Genomic DNA, 18,576 nt, shown 5'->3' on the forward strand with positions numbered 1-18,576 from the left:
CTCAATTAGATATGTCTATCCTGGCCCCAGTGGTGTCTGCGGAGTTAGATCGAAGTGTTAGACTGTCTACTGGTCCCTCAACTCCGGCTAGGGCCAGGGGTGGCGATCTCGACAATGTACACCTACACAAACCCCTGATTGGAAAATTGGAGGAGTCTATGCCTATGCCAATAGTGAGCCAGGACGCGTTCCTCATGGGGGAGGTGAGGGGAATGTTTAGCAGCGGGAATAGGGGGGCGGGGGGCCCAAGCAGGATAGTGCTAAATGCTCTAGCCCCACTCTTGGCCCCTATCCAAAATAAGTTTGAGGAACGGCCCTCCATTCATGAGGGAAATGGATTTACCAGGGAGGAGAATGTATCTACTCTAGAATCTTTTCCTGTCCTTACCAGGATCCTAAATCTCCTGGACAAGGGACATGAAAGAACGCATGGGGAATTACAAGAATTAAGATACATGGTGGTGGAGTGTTCAGAAACTCAGCAGGTTGGGGAGTTTTGTACACGCCCAGAATCTCTATACTCTTTTGCGTCCCTCAAAGGACCCTGAATTGAGACACCACATAGGTTCTCAAACAGTGGATGAGCATAGAAACTGTGAATATCAAGGCGCGGGAGATTTGTAAGCCGGGAGCAACTATAGAACTGCTCTTGGGATCCTTTGCAAGCAAAATGGACCCGCAGAGTAAGTCCGAAGGAACTTGGGAGACTTATACTAATCACCTCAGAAAAGACCCATTGGACAATAAGGAAAGAAATACTTACGACCTAAGTATTACAAACAAACCTGATAGTCCGTCTATATTACGGAAAGTAATTGAGGAGGAGGCAGTTTTGAATCAGCGAACAGACTCCTCTTCGAATACAGAACTAAACCAGGAAGATGAACGCCCTTTTGTCTATCGTCTCCCGTAGAGAAAAAGAGCTAGGGCCCTCAAACGAAGAGCAACAAAGTCTTTTGGGGGGGCTAAATTATAGCAAACTAAAAAGAAAACGATCAACCTGCCACCAAGATAAAGAATTCAAACACAAATTTCAAAGTTTTCAGTACCTTATCTGGCAAAGAAGATACCTTAGACTTCACACAATTAAATGAAGAAAGCAGGCTAGCCCTAGAGTTAAGGGCAGCTCTAGGCTGACGGGAGGAGGGAATTCTCCCCACAAACTCAGAAATTGAAGTGAATCCCCAAGGGAATGCATATGATGAAGCCCCAAATATGTTATCTGATGTTATGAAACATAAGGGGAAGACACTGACTCCTACTCATAAGAATAAGAAAACTGAACCAAAGAAAAAGCCTGAGAATAAAAGACAGAATCTGACCAGATCTGACACAAGTAAAGAGGGAAGGAGTATCCAACAGTTCTTTAATACCAAAATAAAGGAAAAGATTCCCAATGACATGGAGGAAAAAGATAATGAAAAAGATTCTGACCAGATTGCCCATAAGGAGCTTGTTACTATCCTTACCTCTGCCCAGGAGGAGGGGACAGGTATGGCGGCGGAGAATAAGAGTATGGACCTAAATCCCAAAGAACCCATCATAGTGCCCAGTGAGGATATAAACAAATTGGTGCAGGAAGCATTACTCAAACTCCTCCAAAATCCCCCTAAGCATGGTACACCAATTCCTCTACTTATGGCGCAAATAGGTAGCAATCTTGGAGGCAGAACAGCGGAGAGACGCCATAAACCAGATGGTTGGGGAGGTACCTCAAAAGAGGGACACCCAGAATTTGAGGGTGGAAATTCATGATATACCCCAGCCTGGAACTAAAAGTCCAGTTTTGGTTCCTGGGACAAACCATCAGCATAACACCACGAAACATGGGGGCGACTCAACAAATATGAGCGGCCACAATGTTAAGGTAAATAAGGATAGCTCTAGGGGGGGGGGGGGTCTTCTGTCCCTATCAGTTAAGGAATTTGAACGGATAAGGGAAAAGTTTGATCTTTGGACTCAAGAGAAGGTTCATGAAAAAGTAACAGCCTCCTACCAAGGGCATGAGGCCCAGTCAGAAACTCGAGAGGGTGGGGACTGGGAAGTGGGGACACAATCCAAATGGGAAGAACAGAACACAATGCCCCAGAATGCTTGGCCGGAAGATGGAAGAGAGTGGAGGGAACCGAAATACAGACTATAGTGTTATGTTGAACTTTTTACTAACTATGGGAGGTCCCCCGTCATTAAATCGAGGAAGGATCCTCACTGTTCAGAGATCCCCCGTCTCTCACTAATTTCTTCCGGAGATATTAAGCTTATCGATTACATCCACCCCACTAGATATGACTGTGTGGATTGTCTTCTATTCTAGAACCACACATGAACTTGTTAGCCGAAGGGGTGGCTCTGCAAAGATTTGGCTACGATATTGAAGACTTCAGTCGGGGTTGGATTACATCAAGGAGGGGAAAGAATAGGAGACCCCCTGGGGCCACAGGGTAACAATCATCTATCAGGTAGCCCCAAAACCCATCAGAGAAAGTATTAAATGAAGTAGCTGAACTTGAACTACTGGCTGAATCCTTGAAGGAATCCTTAGTGAAGATCCATGGTTTGGAAAATGCCCCTTAGAGTACTGCTAAGTACAAATTTTTGTCATGTAACTCTAGGGGGTCTCGTCCTCTGCTGTACTCGACCAAAACGTGTTGCGAGCTCCTACAGTACTCCTTTTTCTGTATTCATGAAACGGGCAATCAATGTAATATCTTAAGATGGTTTTACGATTTTCCAGGAACCTGCAACAAAACAAGTTATGGGGAGACCTGCAGGGGGGTGCTTATCGCCATTAAAAACATCAACTTTAATACTGTTAAGAACTTTTGTATAAATAATGGCTGTATTGCTACTCTGATCAAGGTGGGCTGGAACTGTACCCCGAGTCATCTCCTAATTAATATATATTGGCAACCTGACCATGACCAAAAGTCTTATATTGACTCAATTGATTTAATTATTCAGCAATGACTGGACCTGGATAGTGACCTCTATTTAGTAATGTGTGGAGACTTTAAATCCGAAATCTGTATTGAAGATGAGATGCATGAAGGGCTGGGTGGTGGGATGAGGAGTGTGTTCAGGGGCCGATCAAAAAGTTTTCTCAGGGGATGCAGTGGGCTCATTTTATTGGGGGTTGTGGGATGCAATGTGTCAACAATCTAATGGATGAGACGGCAGACCCACCACCTGGTTTAATGGAAAGTGGAGTTCCACTATAGGTTACATCTTTGCTTGTACTAAAACCTTCTCTCTCATCCATGGGTTCAATTTGATCAAAACTCCAGAAAGTGATCAAAAAATCTTGAGTATGTCTTTGGTAATATCAGTAAATGTGGTTGAGACTTGCATGTATAACCTACCGGTATGCGTTAATGTACAACAAAATAGAATTATTTGGCACAAATCTAACATTGGCAAAGTCAACTGCCTCTTTCAGGACGATTACAATAGCACTGTATTTACCCACAAAAAATGTTGTATTCCCATGATTCCTTTTCGGGATATGTTGAGTCTGTGGTCTCAGCAAAATTAGGAGGAAAAAACAACAAAACTGCCCAAATAAGGAAACCCCATAAACATGCCTTCTCAGACGAGATGAAAAGTCTCAAGACGGAGCGTAATCGTGAAATATGTGGCTTTTTAACCCGCCATAAAGTTGCAAATCTAATAGATCAGTTGGAATTTAATTGGCTAAAAAATAAATGGAAGAGGAAAGCCAGATGCCTTCGTGACAAATTATACCAGGGAGACGCTGTAGACATGTTGGTACACCTTGCAGATGTAAATACATGACGATTTTGGACCTTGATAAATAAGGGTGGGTTAGGGCAGATCAAAGCACAAACAGTATGTGTAAATTCTGACAAATGGGAGGGACATTTTAATACTTTATATATACCATCAAGTACTGTGGAGCCCCCAGCCCTGCATCATAAATACTCCCTGAAACATATCTTTTGGGATTAAGGATGTTGAAGGTACAATTAAATGTTCCTCCTCTAGGGCTCCAGGACCGAACCGGCTCTGTAACGGCGTCTTGAAGCGTAACTCAATCCTATGGGCAAACATGCTTTTCTTCTTAAGACATTCTTCACACGAAAGTCATTCCACCTAGTTGGAGATTGTCGTATGTTGTCCCTATCTATAAGAAAGGCGATGGGGCCTCCCCGGCAAGTTATCGTCCCATCGCCCTTTTGGAAGTTAAGCCCAAAATCTTCGCCCGCACAGTTTTGGAGCACATTCGGACCTGGAGTAACAAGTTCAACTTTCTGTCACCTTCTCAGTTTGGCTTTAGGAAAATGTGGGTACCGACGCTGGAGGGCTTGCAATGAATAATCTGCAAAATACAGCTTGGACTCCAGGAAATCACCGATCTATGTTGCATCGATTGACCTAACTGCAGCATTTGATCTCGTGGATAGGTTGATTCTGTGGGCAAAATTGGGTCTCCTGGGTATGCCCCATGCTCTACTTTCGAGAGCATGAAGACTCCAGATTGAAGGTTCGTCTTAATGTTAAGGGGAACCTATCCCATGAAATTATAGTCAACCATGGTTTTGGGCAGGGTTGTATTTATGCTCCTACCCTATTTAACTTGTATTTCTCCGACATGGGTAATAGCTTTAAAAATTTGAATATTTATTCTCTGAAGATTGAAGGCTCAAGTTGGTCTGGACTGCTTATGCAGATGACGTGACCCTGTATGATCTGACGCCCATTGGTCTTCAGCGTCTTATCAGCCTTTAATAATTACATCTTTGCTAATGCCCTCAGAATAAACTACTCAAAGACGGTTCTAGTTTGCTTATATAGAAAGAAACAACCAAAAAAATTTACCTGGTTCTTAAACCACGAAAAACTCCCAACAAGTACAGCTTTCAGGTATCTCGGAACTCCGGTTTTTGGAGACAAAAAAAAAGTTAATTTCAGAACACTTCTGGACGCGAAGGTGGGAACCATGATTGCCCAATTACGCAAAATAGACCTAAAGTATGTCAAGTTTTCTTTAGCGCCATGTATCCGACTATACAAAAGCAGAGTTGTGGCTCAGTTCTGCTATGGACTTGAGCTAGCCCCCTTGTGGTGTAGGGGTGAGGTGCAAACTTACGAAGGTAAGATAGTCAGATCAATGGTAAAATGCCTGCCCAAATGTGTCCCCACAATGGCAATTCTTTGAGTTGGGTCTGCACTCATTACGGAGTGTCATTGAATGGCGTAGACTAAGTCTCTATCGGAAACTGTTAATCAGCGATGCATCAACATTGTACGATATTATGGGGAAGGGCATTAAGACGGGTTATCCTACATCAAAATATCAGAAGGACTTGATGGAAGAATCCAATAATGTACTTGATCAATTGGGGGTGTAGAGAGATTTGTTAATCAAAAATCCACAAAGTAAAAACATTACTGCTATACACGGACTGGAACCTCACTGTGTTGAGGTTCTGAAGACCAAATTATACCACCAAATTATAGATGTCCATAAAAAAGATGGGGGATCCTGCTCCATATTTAATCAAATTTCCAAATGGGGAATGGAGGCAGGATTTTACTAGATTCAATGTCTTGGGCACGGGCGAAATATTAGACATCAGAAATTGTGGTATAAGGGGGTTTTCTCTCTGCAGATTTTGCAATCAAATGGAGTACTGTGAAACACTGATGCACCTACTGACCACATGTGATGGTCTTAGGAAGGAACGCATCAGTTATTTTAGCAAGTTTGTACCCAACACTGACTGTCGATCTAGATCTTTTGTGGCGGGATATGCTTGACGGCAAAAGAATAAACTTACAGATCACAGTAGTAAGATTTTTGAAAGTATGTTGTGGTTTCTGAAAACATGTATATTTTTACACTAGTCGAGAGTGAGTTCGTACAACTCCTTTGTGTTCACTATGGTATTTAGGAATAATCAGTGGCCTGAGCCAATGTGAATGTGTTATTTGATCATCTAGTACCTATTGGAATATGTGCAATGTTGTAAATAAGGGGTTTTTCTTAATTAATTAAATGTACTTTAGTAACATCTCTGGCAGGGGACGTTTTTGATACCTTAGAGTTCCAGTTTGTTCTACCCTAATCTGTACTGCTTAGGCAAGTTCAGATAGAATTAAAATAGTTTTAATTTTTTCTGCATGTACCACAATTACGTGACCCTAACACTCTAAATGTGCAATTTATCTGGTACATTTTAATTCTTTTCTTAATGTTTGTTCTTGATGGAGTGTAAAATGAATTTGTTTTTGTAAAAGTTACTTTGTAACTATAAATAAAGAAAAAAAGAAAGTACTTAAGGTTCATGATAGAATACCCACCATCAGTTCAAGGTGCTCCCCTTCATCATTGCCTCAGCACCACGGGTATTCACAAAGGTACTCTGGGGAGGGGGGCGGTGTTTAGTAGCTGCTGACCTGCGCAGGCTGTACATCCCAGTCTATCCTTACCTCAACGACTGGCTCATAACAGGGGATTTGTATGGAACATGTCAAGCAAATAACCAGTAAACCTTCTCTTCGACCTGGGCTTCTATATCAACAAGAATCAAGTCAAACAGTTTCTGGGGGATCTAATTCAGACCAAAGACTGCCTCGTCTTTCCCTCCAATGAGGGGGTCCAAAACATGCTGTTCCTGATCCCTCACTATGTAGCCAGTCACTGGGTAACTGTACGCAAGGCCATGCAGCTGCTAGGGATGATGGCTTCCAGCGTCTACCTAGTTCCTCACGCTTGTCTGTGCATGTGCCCCATGCAAGAGTGGTTCTCCAGCCAATGGTGTCAGGCCAGCGGCCAGTGGGGTGATAGAGTGGTTGTTTTGGCAGCCCTCCTTCATTCTCTGCAGTGGTGAACAAGGAAAACCCTTTTGCAGGGGAAAAAACTTCACCACCCCCGCAGCACCACACACCGTGGGTAATAATAAGCAGCGCTCAGATACCTGAGGGTTCGTAGCGCTATATAAATTCCAAATTATTATTCCAAATTATTAGTGGAAGCCACTCTCCCCACACTTATCTGGGGGCTCACCTCTAACAGACAGTGCAGAGCGTGTGGTCCCCAGCAGTAGCTTCCAGTCACATCAACTTGTTGGAACTGCTAGCAGTGTTCAAGGCCCTGAAGGCCTTCCAGGCACACCTCCAGGGGAAAACGGGTCTAGTCCTCACACAGTACTACGGCCATGTATTACTTAAACTGGGAGGCACTCTCTTTAGGGCTGTCCAAACTGTCCCAGAACATATGAAAGTGGGCTCTCGCACTTGTGCCTCCTTTCACAACATGTTCCAGGGGAACTCCATCTTCTGGCAGACATACTCAGCAGAGATTTCCTGATACCCATAGAGCATGAGTGGCGGCTACAAGAGGACATTTGCCTCCTTGTCTTCGCAGAGTAGGGTTTCCCAGAGATCGACTTGTTCACCGCTCTGGAGAGCGCCCCATGCCCAGATTACACCTCCAGGTACCCTCGAACCCCTCCGAGGGGAACGGTCTTTGGATAACATTATCCAGGAATTCTCCACTCCCCTCACCCCTCCCCCCCAAGATTCCTGTGCTCAACAGAATAGTGCACAAGATGCACCATGAACCAGTCAGGATGATTCTGGTAGCCCCTATGTGGGCCCGCCAACCTTGGTTCTCCCATCTCATGGCAATGTCAGTCTCGCCTCCAAAGAAGCTTTCATGCCTGTACAACATGCTGTCTCAAGACCAGGGTGAAACGCTACAGCCATGCCTTCACTCAATTTAGCAGCCTGGCTGCTGAGGTTATAGAGTTCAGGCACCACTAGTTCCATCAAAGATGCATGGACATACTCGGAAAAGCACAGAAACCGAACACCGGGCATTGCCATTCTAGCAAATGGAAGCGCTTAGTCCTCTGGTGCAATGGCAAGGGCGGCATCAATCCTATTGAATGCTAATCTAAGGATATCGTCCTGTACCTAACCCGCCTGCTAGATTCTGGACTGGTTTTAAAGTCTCTAAAGGTCCACTTAGCCACACATTCAGCGTACACCACGTCCCAAAGCAAAGTTTCATGGTGGAAAATTCCTATAACTAAAGCCTTTATGGAAGGGGTAAAGACTTCATCCCCCAGGGTGGAGTCTGAATGTTATTGACAGATTAATGGGGCTTCCCTTTGAACCAATGCACAAGGCTAGCCTTAAAGCACTCGCTGACAAGACCATAGTCCTCGTGGCGATCACTTCTATAAGGAGAGTTGATGAATTGCAGGCCCTTTCAGTTCAGGACCCATTTGTCACGATTCACAAAGACAAGGTGGTTTTGCGCGCACACAACCTCGCTTTGTGCCTAAATGTATCTGTTCCATGTAAACCAGTCCATCAAACTATCCACTTTTTTCCAGAACCCCACGAACGTGGTGGAAGGAAGCCTCCGCTCACTGGATGTAAGGTGAGCAGTTATCTACTATCTGGAAAAAACAAACCCACTAAGGAGGACAAACCAGTTCTTTGTTTCAGTGGCAGCTAGTAGAAAATGGGATGCTGTCTCTAAATCCGCTCTCCAAGTGGATTGCAAATTGCATCACTGTTTCTCTTGCTAAGAGAAATCTACCCTTCACACCTACAGCATACTCTGGGCACAGGGGCTACCATAGCATTCATTACAAATGTTCCTCTTGATTCCATAGCAACCTTGAGTTATGTGCACACTTTTACATAACACTACTGCCTAGATACACACTCTAGGTCTGATTCTCAGGTGGGACATGCGGTGCGAAGACCTCTTTACTACTGGTCCTTCACACATCCCACCACCATCTCTGGGTACTGCTGGCTAGTCTATGCACAGCATGTGATTCTAAGCAGATTCGCAAGCATCAGAAGACATGCATTACTCACCGTAATAACATTTCTGATAATTGTACCTGCTTAGATTCACATGCGCCTGCCCTCGTGGAGTAGAAGGAACATAGACGTCTTACACCATCTCTTCTGCTGATTATAAGGTGCCCTCACAGCAGAAAAACCACAACCAGAGGGACCTCGACGCGTGAGTCATTTTGGGTACACTACACTTCACGTTAGGGATGATGTTAGTTACGCCCATGTCGAAGAACCCTTTTGATCTTCAAGAGAAAGCTTCAATAATCTGTGATTCCCACTAGATGGCGACTATATGCACAGCATATGAATCTAAGCAGATACAATCATCAGAAATGCTATTGGGGTGAGTAATGCATGTCCTTTGTGTACTTCCCTGTCTAAATTGAATTATTGTGTGCTTTACTGTGTGGGCTCATTGTGGGATCCTGACCACACACACACACTCATGAGTGGCCTTGACGGCTCGCCTCTGCTACCCTAATTAACTAGGGTGGCCTCCTAAAATGTGTCCACCAGGCTAGATTGTAGAAATCCATCTGAGCAAGCACAATATCCCCAGAAACCCATAAGCTAGACAAAACTACCTTAGGTTTGTAAGAAGACTCAAACCTGAGACCCCAGCAACCCTCATTGCATCTAGATAAGCACGCCATGGGGTCTCCCAGGGGACCTCCTATCCAACAGTGCACTTGAGCGAACAAATTGTGCTGGATTTTGTAAAACCTAACATGTAATTCAGGAATCTACATTTGTACTTTGTTATAATGCACAACCCTTTTTTCCCTGCTTCCCAACATGACCTTCATAAAATCCCGCCTATACACTACTGCACTCAAGTGAGGCACCCTATCAAACAAAAGCATTGAAATCAAAGAGGGCGACCGATTGTTGATCACCCCCTGGACACTCCAGTAGCACTATGGGTGTACCATAACCTCCTCCTGTCAACAAAAATAACTCTACCAGACACACACCAAGAATGGGGAGAGAAACATTTATTTAAGGGGGGCGAAAGTCCTAATCTCAGTGGTTTGATATTTTGGCTTTTCCCAACTGTTCAGAAGACAATCCTTTTGGGATTTTGAGTACTTAATCATTTAAGTGTCCAGTTGAATTGCAATATCCATATTACTGCATTTGTGAATGGGGCCATTGGTAAAATTAAATCTTTTTTACTGGTTTAGGCTCCCCGACCTCCCAAACAGCCGAATGTTCAAGATTTTCAGTTTTTCCCACCACGCCTCTTTGAGCTCTTGGAGAAGGAGATTCTATACTACAGGAAAACTATTGGATACAAGGTAAGCACTAATGTACAGTTGGCCTCGTTTTTGGGAAGATTAAAACATGCATGTTCTGGTGGAGCAAGATCAGGGTGGATATTTGTTTATTTTTGTTTTATTTATTGCATTTGTTGCACGCCCAAACCCATAGGCAAGTAAACTTGGTTACTTAGTATATTTTACAATGGCGGGGTCTTGTTACTAAAATAATGCACTTTGTTACTTGGAAGCTTATCGTCGCAGTGGAACTAGCTCTAGTTGTCCATAGGCATACCGTCTTGGTAGTTGCACAGTAAGGTAAGGTGTATAGTAGTGCATTCAATGATATTACATATGATGCTTACATACATAGTAAGAGATTAGTATTTATTAAATAGCCAAGTTTTGAGGAGTTTCTTAAATTTGTTGAGATGGTTCTTTAGTAATATTTGCTCGGAGTGAGTGCCAGATTCTGGGGGCTGCTACGGGAAAACTGCCTGTTCTTGCATTATTGAAGCGTAGGATGACCAGGTGCATGTTTGCATTGGATCTAGGAACTCTGGTTATGAGGCTTATGCTCCTGATTAGGTAACTGGGGGGCGATACCTGAAATATATTTGTGTGTAAGGGTAAGAGTTTTGTGTAGCATCTTCGCTTGAATATGTAGCCAATGATCCTCTTTTTTGATATGGGGTCCCTTTTTTATACCAAGTGCTGCTCTTAATGCTTTATTGTAGAGTAGTTGCATTTTTTTTTTGAGGTTCCTAATAGGAGTATGTTGCAAAGTCAATCTTAGCTAAAATGAGGGCTCTAGCGAGGGCGATAGTATTGTTGCATAAGGAAGGGTCAACTCAATGCAATGAGTTCAGCAGTATAGGCTGTGGATGAGGCAAATTTGTTTATTTATAATGCGCGCCAGACCCACGGGTATCAGGACGCAGGAGGTACAAGAAGACTTTAAGCTTACGTTACACAGTGGTATATAGCAGGAATACAGGTCAGAAAACAAGTGCAGAAGTTGAGAAAATCCCATGCTAGGTGAGACTGAGAGTGCAACAGGAACATAAATTAACCAAGGCAATAATGGATCTATTTTACAGTACAGGTGACGTGGAAACAAATGCATTACTGATCATTAACTTTGAGCCAATTAATAGATGCTGTCTGAAGTTTGTTTGGTCGACTCAGAGGTAGGGAGTTCCAGAGTTGTGCTGCTTTGACTGGGAAGCTGCCACCCCCTACCTTGGACAGCTTAAATCTTGGCACGGTAAGGCAGTTATTAGCTGTTCTGGTGGGCCATTTGATGATTTTCTGTTGAATCTTAGTAAGGTAACTGGGTGTGGTGGTATTCAAGCATTATGTTTACACATGGTGAGACTGGAGTCCAAATATACCCCTAGTGTTTTTTCTTGGTTGGAGATGGTGATGGTGATGGTGATGATGATGATGGTGGGGGCGGGGTTGCCATCAAGAACTATAGCTTTGTATTGTGTGTGTAGTTTGACTAGTTGAGCGGGTGATTCTACTATGAGGATATTGTTTTTTTTTTTCGAGAAAACACAGGCTGTTTTCTGCCATCCATTTCTGGATGGAGCAGATTTTATTTCCGCAGATAGTGTCCCGTTCAAGATTACCTGATATTGGGAGAAGTATTTGTGTCTGCGAAATTGGTATAAATTACTCCCATTGCTTTTAGCGCTGCAAAGCGTAATTTAGTGTACGCATTGTAGAGTGTTGGGGAGAGACAAGATCCTTGAACTCCCAATGGGACCGTGATGGGGTCTGTTGCTATGTCGCCTATGGCTTCTCTAGATGTGCTGTCTGAGAGTAAAGATTTGACCCAGGCAGTGGCTTCCTTGGAGAAGCGGAAGTTGTTGGCTATGGTGAGGAAAGGTTTATTGATGTCTACTAAATCTAATGCCGTGGACAGGTCAAGTAGTAATAAAATGCATAGTTTCACTGAATCCTTGACTGCGTCCATCTGTTTTTTTAGATACAGCACTGCTGTCTCAGTGCTGTGTCCGGGACGGAAGCCTGATTCTTTCCTCTAGCAGTTGGTTGTTTTCGAGGTGGGCTTGGACTTTGGTATATGCAATTTTTATCTATGAAAGAAAGGGACTGTGGGATCTAGGGTGTTTTTTTAAGAAGGGGTGGGTAACCCAAGCTGCTTTGTTTGTTGGGATGTTATTAGTGTTAAATGAGGCATTAACAAAGTTGGTGATGGTGGGTGCTAGAGTAATTGCGCAATCCTTGACTGTTGAAGTTTCAATTCTGTACAATTAAGAATTATTAAGCCCTCTGTTTAAATTGAAAGTTAATGTTTGAGGTGATGGAACTACTCAAGCCACTTTAAAGGGACTATTTAATGAATTTTATTTTTCCTAAGCTTTAAAGAACATTCTGGTTTTCTGGAAAATCTTAAGATTGTCCTTGCTTTAATGAACCACAAATATGTTGACTCGCCTGGTTTTATGTGGTACAGTTCACAACCTTGGCAATGCCTTGGTTTTTTCACCCACATTTCTTGAAGAGGCTGTCAATTTTACTGCTTAGAGTTCATATTGCCATTGCTAATTGGTTGTGTTCATTTGGACCATTCATTAAAGGAAACTTTCACGGAACGCTTTCTAAGGCAGCAAAACCCAACCCATGCAAGGCTTTGTTAGGACAGATTTTCTGAAGTCCAACTAGTATGGGCCTAGTAAAACCATTGAACTGAGACAGTACAAGACTCCACTCTTAGTATAAGGCTGTACCACCTGAGTTCATGGTAGCGTAGACCGAGCAGCTAGGCTTATCATAGGAGGGAGAGAGGGCTGTAGAATCAGTACAAAGAAATGGTAATACAAACGGTCCAAAACACTGAAACACTATGTATTGAACAAGTTGTTTGTTTAAATACTAGTAGGCCCAGATAAATCTTGGGGTGGGGGGGGATAAGTACCATCACAGATCATATAAACACATTATAGAAAAACACAACACTATGCCGGAAGGTACACAGACCAAAGCATAGAACCCAATTTGGAACACCGAACAGTTCTAGGGACGTCAAACCAATAGTTACTTTTTAAATTACTTTCAGTCACATAAGGGTAGTAGACCCTAGCAGTTGTACTGTGACGCTCAGCAAGGAATTACTTAGTAAACCAACTGGACAATCTACTTTTCTGATCTAGTGAAACACAGAATCTAGGAACAGTATAAACCTATAACTATGATTAAGGATACGTTATTCTAGGGGGAGTTGGACCATGGGGTGTAATATTAAATGACGGTTGCTTTCCAGTTCACAGATTAGGGGAAGCAATAACTCAAGGTAAGTAAAACCGATACTTTTTACAGGATCTATAAGCAACTTAAAGGCGGGTATAACCTAAGACTGTTTTTGTGTTGTCTATAACCGACCAGGGAACAGGCTAACAAGACCCAGTTGGGGACACTCAAACATTTATCCTAACAGGAATAGTAAAGTGAACCCAACAGCATTTCCTTGGGGAAGAGGAACAACCAAATCACAGGTGAGTACTATAACCTGTTAGAATGCCAAAACAGTTTCTAAGCAAAGAAGGATGTTGCATATGCTTTTCAGTATGGTTGAAGCCTTTCTAAGGTAAGTAATAACCTTACATATACTTTTCAGAATGGCAGAACATTTCCAAGGTAAGTAGAAACGTTTGTAACAATCACTCTGAGTTAGGTACCATTAAACTTCTTTTGCAAGTAACTTTTAAACAATTCTTTTTTTCTAGGGAAAAGGCTCAATCCTTGGGAGTCTTTCCCTTATTCTCGGAGCATGAGTGTTCATTGGGGGGAGGTTCACTAGTGTCAAACAGGCAGGTCAGGATAGGTTAAGTAGCAAATGTCAGAGTTCCTAAGGAAGACTGTTAGAACAAGGAGGTAGTTGAGGGTCCAGGGGCTTCAGAGAAGACACCCTTGGAGGATTCCAGCATGGGCCTGCATGCACTGGACGAGAGTACTCCCAATCACAGAAAACAGCCCAAAACTACACCGGAATCACAAGAGACTTAAAGTAAATACCCAAGCCAGCACAGTACCAAAGCACAAAAGATTTTGCAGCACGTGGACTTCAGGATCTGCAGCCAAAAACCTGGTTGTTATCTTCCTTTATCTAGAAGACAGGACACAAAGGACTTTTGCAGCAAGGATCAAGGGGAAGGCTCTAGGCAAGGTTTTCCACACGACTGGATGCAGCTCTATGGATTTGACGCCATTTTTCAAGGGGCACAGAAGAAGACAGAATATCGTTGGTCGGAATTCCATTGTTTCCAAGGTCCAGCACTCTGGTGAGCTGACTTTTCAGACTGGAATCGTGCCTCTGGAGAGCCAGAATGATGCCCACAAAATTTCAGCGAGATTCAGAAGACCATGCACTGCACAATGGCTCGAGGTCCCAGGGTTTTGGGGTATTGCAGCCCTGCAAGTTCTCAGCGTAGCGTGGGGTGGCTAATAATTCAGGTGGTGAGTCTAGTGGGTCTCACCAGGCTCCGGGTCGTTTTCAGAGTCCCTGCGTCGATTGGAAGCAAGGGCTACAGCAGGCTCTCCGGTCGCTGGAAATCGCTTCAGCTGCAAATTCTTCATCTTCCTCTTCGGTTTTGGTTCCAGTGGTTGCCTACCTCTTCAGTTTCCAGGTTCATACTTGTATATAGGAACCCAGCCAATCAAACAGCCTTGCAACATTCAAACGTGGGGGAGGGATGGCAATCCTTTTCGGACAGCCAGCCTCCCAGTTTGAACTGGAATCTCGCACTCAGGCTGGAAGACTAAGGGCTGCAGACTTTTGGGCTCCTCCCTCTCTGCCTGCCTTCAGACACACTGGAGCCTGGGCGGGGAGTCCTCAGGGCTCCCAAAGATATAAATCACACAAGGGAATTTCCCTACCTGCTTTTCAGGGGAAGGAACAAGAAAGGACAAGGAACACTAAAATGGCGAAAAACAAGACTGGGGCCATTTTGGTGAAATGAGCACCCATGGGCGCCTTTACCGGGGCTGTGCAAATAGCCTGTAGTAAAGGTGCACTGAATTAATACGTTTTCACTGCAACCTGCCATTAAAGGTAAGATTGTCTTGGTAGCAGAAAAGGTACATTTAAAATGAAAGGGGATGCTGGTCTCACTTAATACAATGTAAAAGGGATACAAAGATCCTTTCTTCCCTTGGGAACTGTAGTTCTCAAAAGGTTAGTCAGAGAAAGTTAAAAGGGGAGCCCCTAGGACAACCCAGCAAAAATAGGCACTTATTGCCAAAAAGTTGTCGGAGGATAACTTTTAAAAGACACTATGGAGAGTGTTAAAAATGACACCCATAAAGAGTAAGATTCTGTGAGTGTGCAAAGATTCACACTGAGGTAGAAGGAAAAATAAGGAGGGCAAAAATATATATGGGCAAAACCTTTGGGGGGGGGCCGATTCTTGAGGGTAGATCACAAAATTGTAGGAGTAGTAGATTCAAAAGGCTTTCCTGCCAAATGCGTGATAGGGAGTGAACAGGACCTTGTAAGGGAGCTATATGATTAATAGCTCTGAAAAGAGATTTATTTTTAACAAGATGAGATTTTTTTTTTGAAGAAATTCTTTTGTGCCGTGTCACAACACAAGTACATATAAAAGTGCATGTATTGTCTGCACAATAGTGGGTTAGTATAATCTAGTGACCGTTTTTTGTGTATTGTCATTACACAATTAACATTACCATATTGGTGACAGTCTATTATATATTGTTCACAATGTTTAATGTTACATATATAATAGATGTGGGGGTGGAGGGGCTTGGGGGGGCTATCAGCCCATCCTCAGCCACACTCCTCTGTGATTGCTGCAGCATGACTATACTCGTAGCCTCAGTCGTCCTCGGCCACCCCCTCTGCAATGCTGCTAAGCAAGGAGAAGATCTTGGAGGCTTACGGGAAGAAGCTTTATTCCAAGGCATCCTTGCATCTTCGTCAGGCCAACGCAGATGCCATGCTGACTGCCGCTAACCAGAGGTTATGGCGGAAAATTGCGGCCTTCCTCCCAGAACTCCCTACGCAGAGCCAATCGCGTTTCAAGGTGGGACTGGCTGAGACCAAGGTCGTGGTGCAGGATCTCATGGAGGCCACCGTGGCCCATATTGACACCTCTGGCCATGCCATCTGTAGCGCCACTGACATGAGGACAACCTGGCTTTGTGCAACAAAATTCAACCTGGACGGCCAGGAACACATATTAGTCTTGCTGTTTGAGGAGTGGTGGGGAGAGCGGGCCTCTTCCACTCCACCACAGATTAGGAGCTGCACAAAAAGAAATGGCTCAGAACCTGCCAAGTCTTGATCCATCTTGACACACCATGCCCAAATCGTACACCCAGTCACAGCAGCGCTCCGACAAGGGGCGTACGTACGGAGGATTCTGCGTCATCCAGGAACGGAAGTCCAAGTAGCCAGACTGCTTGCTGATGCCAAATCGGCACAGGCAACAAGGGGGGGGGTATAGTACATTTTATTTATTTTTCCCCCTCCTCCGCAACAGCCTCTGAGGGAAAGAAGGCACGACACACCTGTCTGGGACTACATGTCTCCAGGTGGGGGGGGGGGTTGCAGGCTTGCTCTCCATGCACATTTCTGGCACCAGAAATTCGCAGACCCCTGGATCCTCTCCGTTGTATCCACAGGGTACCGCCTACCTATCCCAGCTTCTCCTCCCCTCCCTCAAGTTGGGACAGCCACTCTTCTGGCTGAGATCTGGTTGCTCGTAGAGAGCCCGGCTGTGGAGGAAGTCCCAGCGAGGCTTGGGCTTTTACTGCAGGATTTTCGCCATTCAGAAAAAGAACCAGGTGGGCCTGAGTTGTGCTGGACCTTTCCACCCTCAACCTCTCCTCACATCTACAAAAATTCAAGATGGTTACGCCAGCTTTTATAGCGAAGACCTTGTGCAAGGGAGACTGGATTAGCTCTCTGGATCTGAAGGACGCGTACCTACACGTTCCGATTTGGCAGCCCCATTGTTCCTTCCTACAGCTCAGGATCATGGGCTACCATTTCCAATACAAGGTCCTTCCTTTTGGCCTCAACTCGGCTCCCAGGGTCTTTGCCATACTCATGAATACTGTGGCTGCCCTCCTCAGTGCTCAGGACCTCCACATCTACCCATACCTCGATGACTGGCTCGTCAGGGTTACACCTCTGCAAGCGATTCACCACTCTTTGCATGCCCTTATGAACACACTGCACGATCTGGGCTTTCCGCTCAATATCAAGTCGCAGCTGCAGCCCACGCAGACTGACATACTTGGGCCACATCTGGGACACTTGCTCCGCAAAGGTTTTTTTCATCGGAGGACGAGATCTCGGCCACCAGGAGGGCCACCACTCACTTCCTCAGCAGAGAGATGACCATGGCCTGGTGGTACCAGCTTCTCCTTGGTCTCTTGGCGGTGGTCCTATTAGCCGTCCCACATATGAGACTGAGGAGGATTCAGCTGCACTAAGCAGCTTCATGGAACCAGGAGCGAGGCTCCCAATCCGAGATGATCAACGTTCATCCATCTCTCCGCCCAGACCTCACATGGTGGTCCAGGGACTGCAACCTATGGATGGGCAAGCCCTTCCGGCCTCCCACCCTGCAGGTCACCATCACCAGACTCCTCGCTCAAGGGCTGTGGAGCCACCCTGGACGGTCTCAGTCCACTGCACCTAGACTCGAAAGAGCAGGAATACCACATCAATTGGTTGGAGCTGAACGCCATTTGGCTAGCGCTTAGACTTCCTTCCACTTCTCAGGGGCAAAGTTGTCCTCATCCAGACAGACAACTCGACCAGCATGTACTATGTCAACAAGCAGGGAGTCACCAGGTCCCCCTCCACTGTGCAGGCCGGCAATCCGCATGTGAGAGTGGGCCCTGGAAAACGACATCTACCTCATGGCAGTCCACCTTCCGGGGGAATCCAACCTGGAGGCGGATAGGCTCAGCAGGTTGGAAGCGAACAGTTACGAGTGGCAGCTAAACAACCTTGTTATTCAGATAGTCAACAGATGGGTTCTCCCCCCCCAGGTGGATCTCTTTGCCACCTGGCACAGGTGCCCTCAGTTTGCCTACTGGCAGGGACAGGGCCCCGGCTCGCTGAGCGATGCATTTCAGATTCAGTGGAACGGCATGACGGCGTACGCCTTCCCGCCCACTCCGCTGATTCAGAGTGATTTGCAAGTTCAAGAAGTCTTGCCAGCTCAACAACATTCTAATAGCTCCATGGTGGCCGGCCCAGCCATGGTTCTCAGAGCTGCTCAGCTCGGAGATGATACTGATTCATCTTCCGACGGGCACAGCACATCTTCTGGCCCAGCAAGGGGGGCGGGGGGCAGGGTCCTCCATCAAGCACCACAGATACCTCTGGTCTGGCGCGCGTTACAAATAAAGAAACCAACAAACTATCCCTGGTTCCTGAGCAGGTAACGCTAAGGCACCTCAGCCTCTCCTC

The 18,576-nt window shown here is 45.0% G+C and overlaps 1 protein-coding gene across 1 annotated transcript in view; it reads left to right on the forward strand.

The window, feature by feature from the left end:
* The window catches only part of SMARCA5 (SNF2 related chromatin remodeling ATPase 5), a 682,605-nt gene that overhangs the window by 460,339 nt on the left and 203,690 nt on the right, over positions 1-18,576 (forward strand). Inside the window, exon 18 of the mRNA XM_069631209.1 lies at positions 10,029-10,142. Coding sequence (XP_069487310.1) covers positions 10,029-10,142 — 114 coding nt within the window. The remainder of the gene's footprint in view (positions 1-10,028; positions 10,143-18,576) is intronic.

This window comes from Ambystoma mexicanum, chromosome 6q (assembly GCF_040938575.1).
Source record: "Ambystoma mexicanum isolate Mex_15411 chromosome 6q, UKY_AmexF1_1, whole genome shotgun sequence".
NCBI lineage: Eukaryota > Metazoa > Chordata > Amphibia > Caudata > Ambystomatidae > Ambystoma > Ambystoma mexicanum.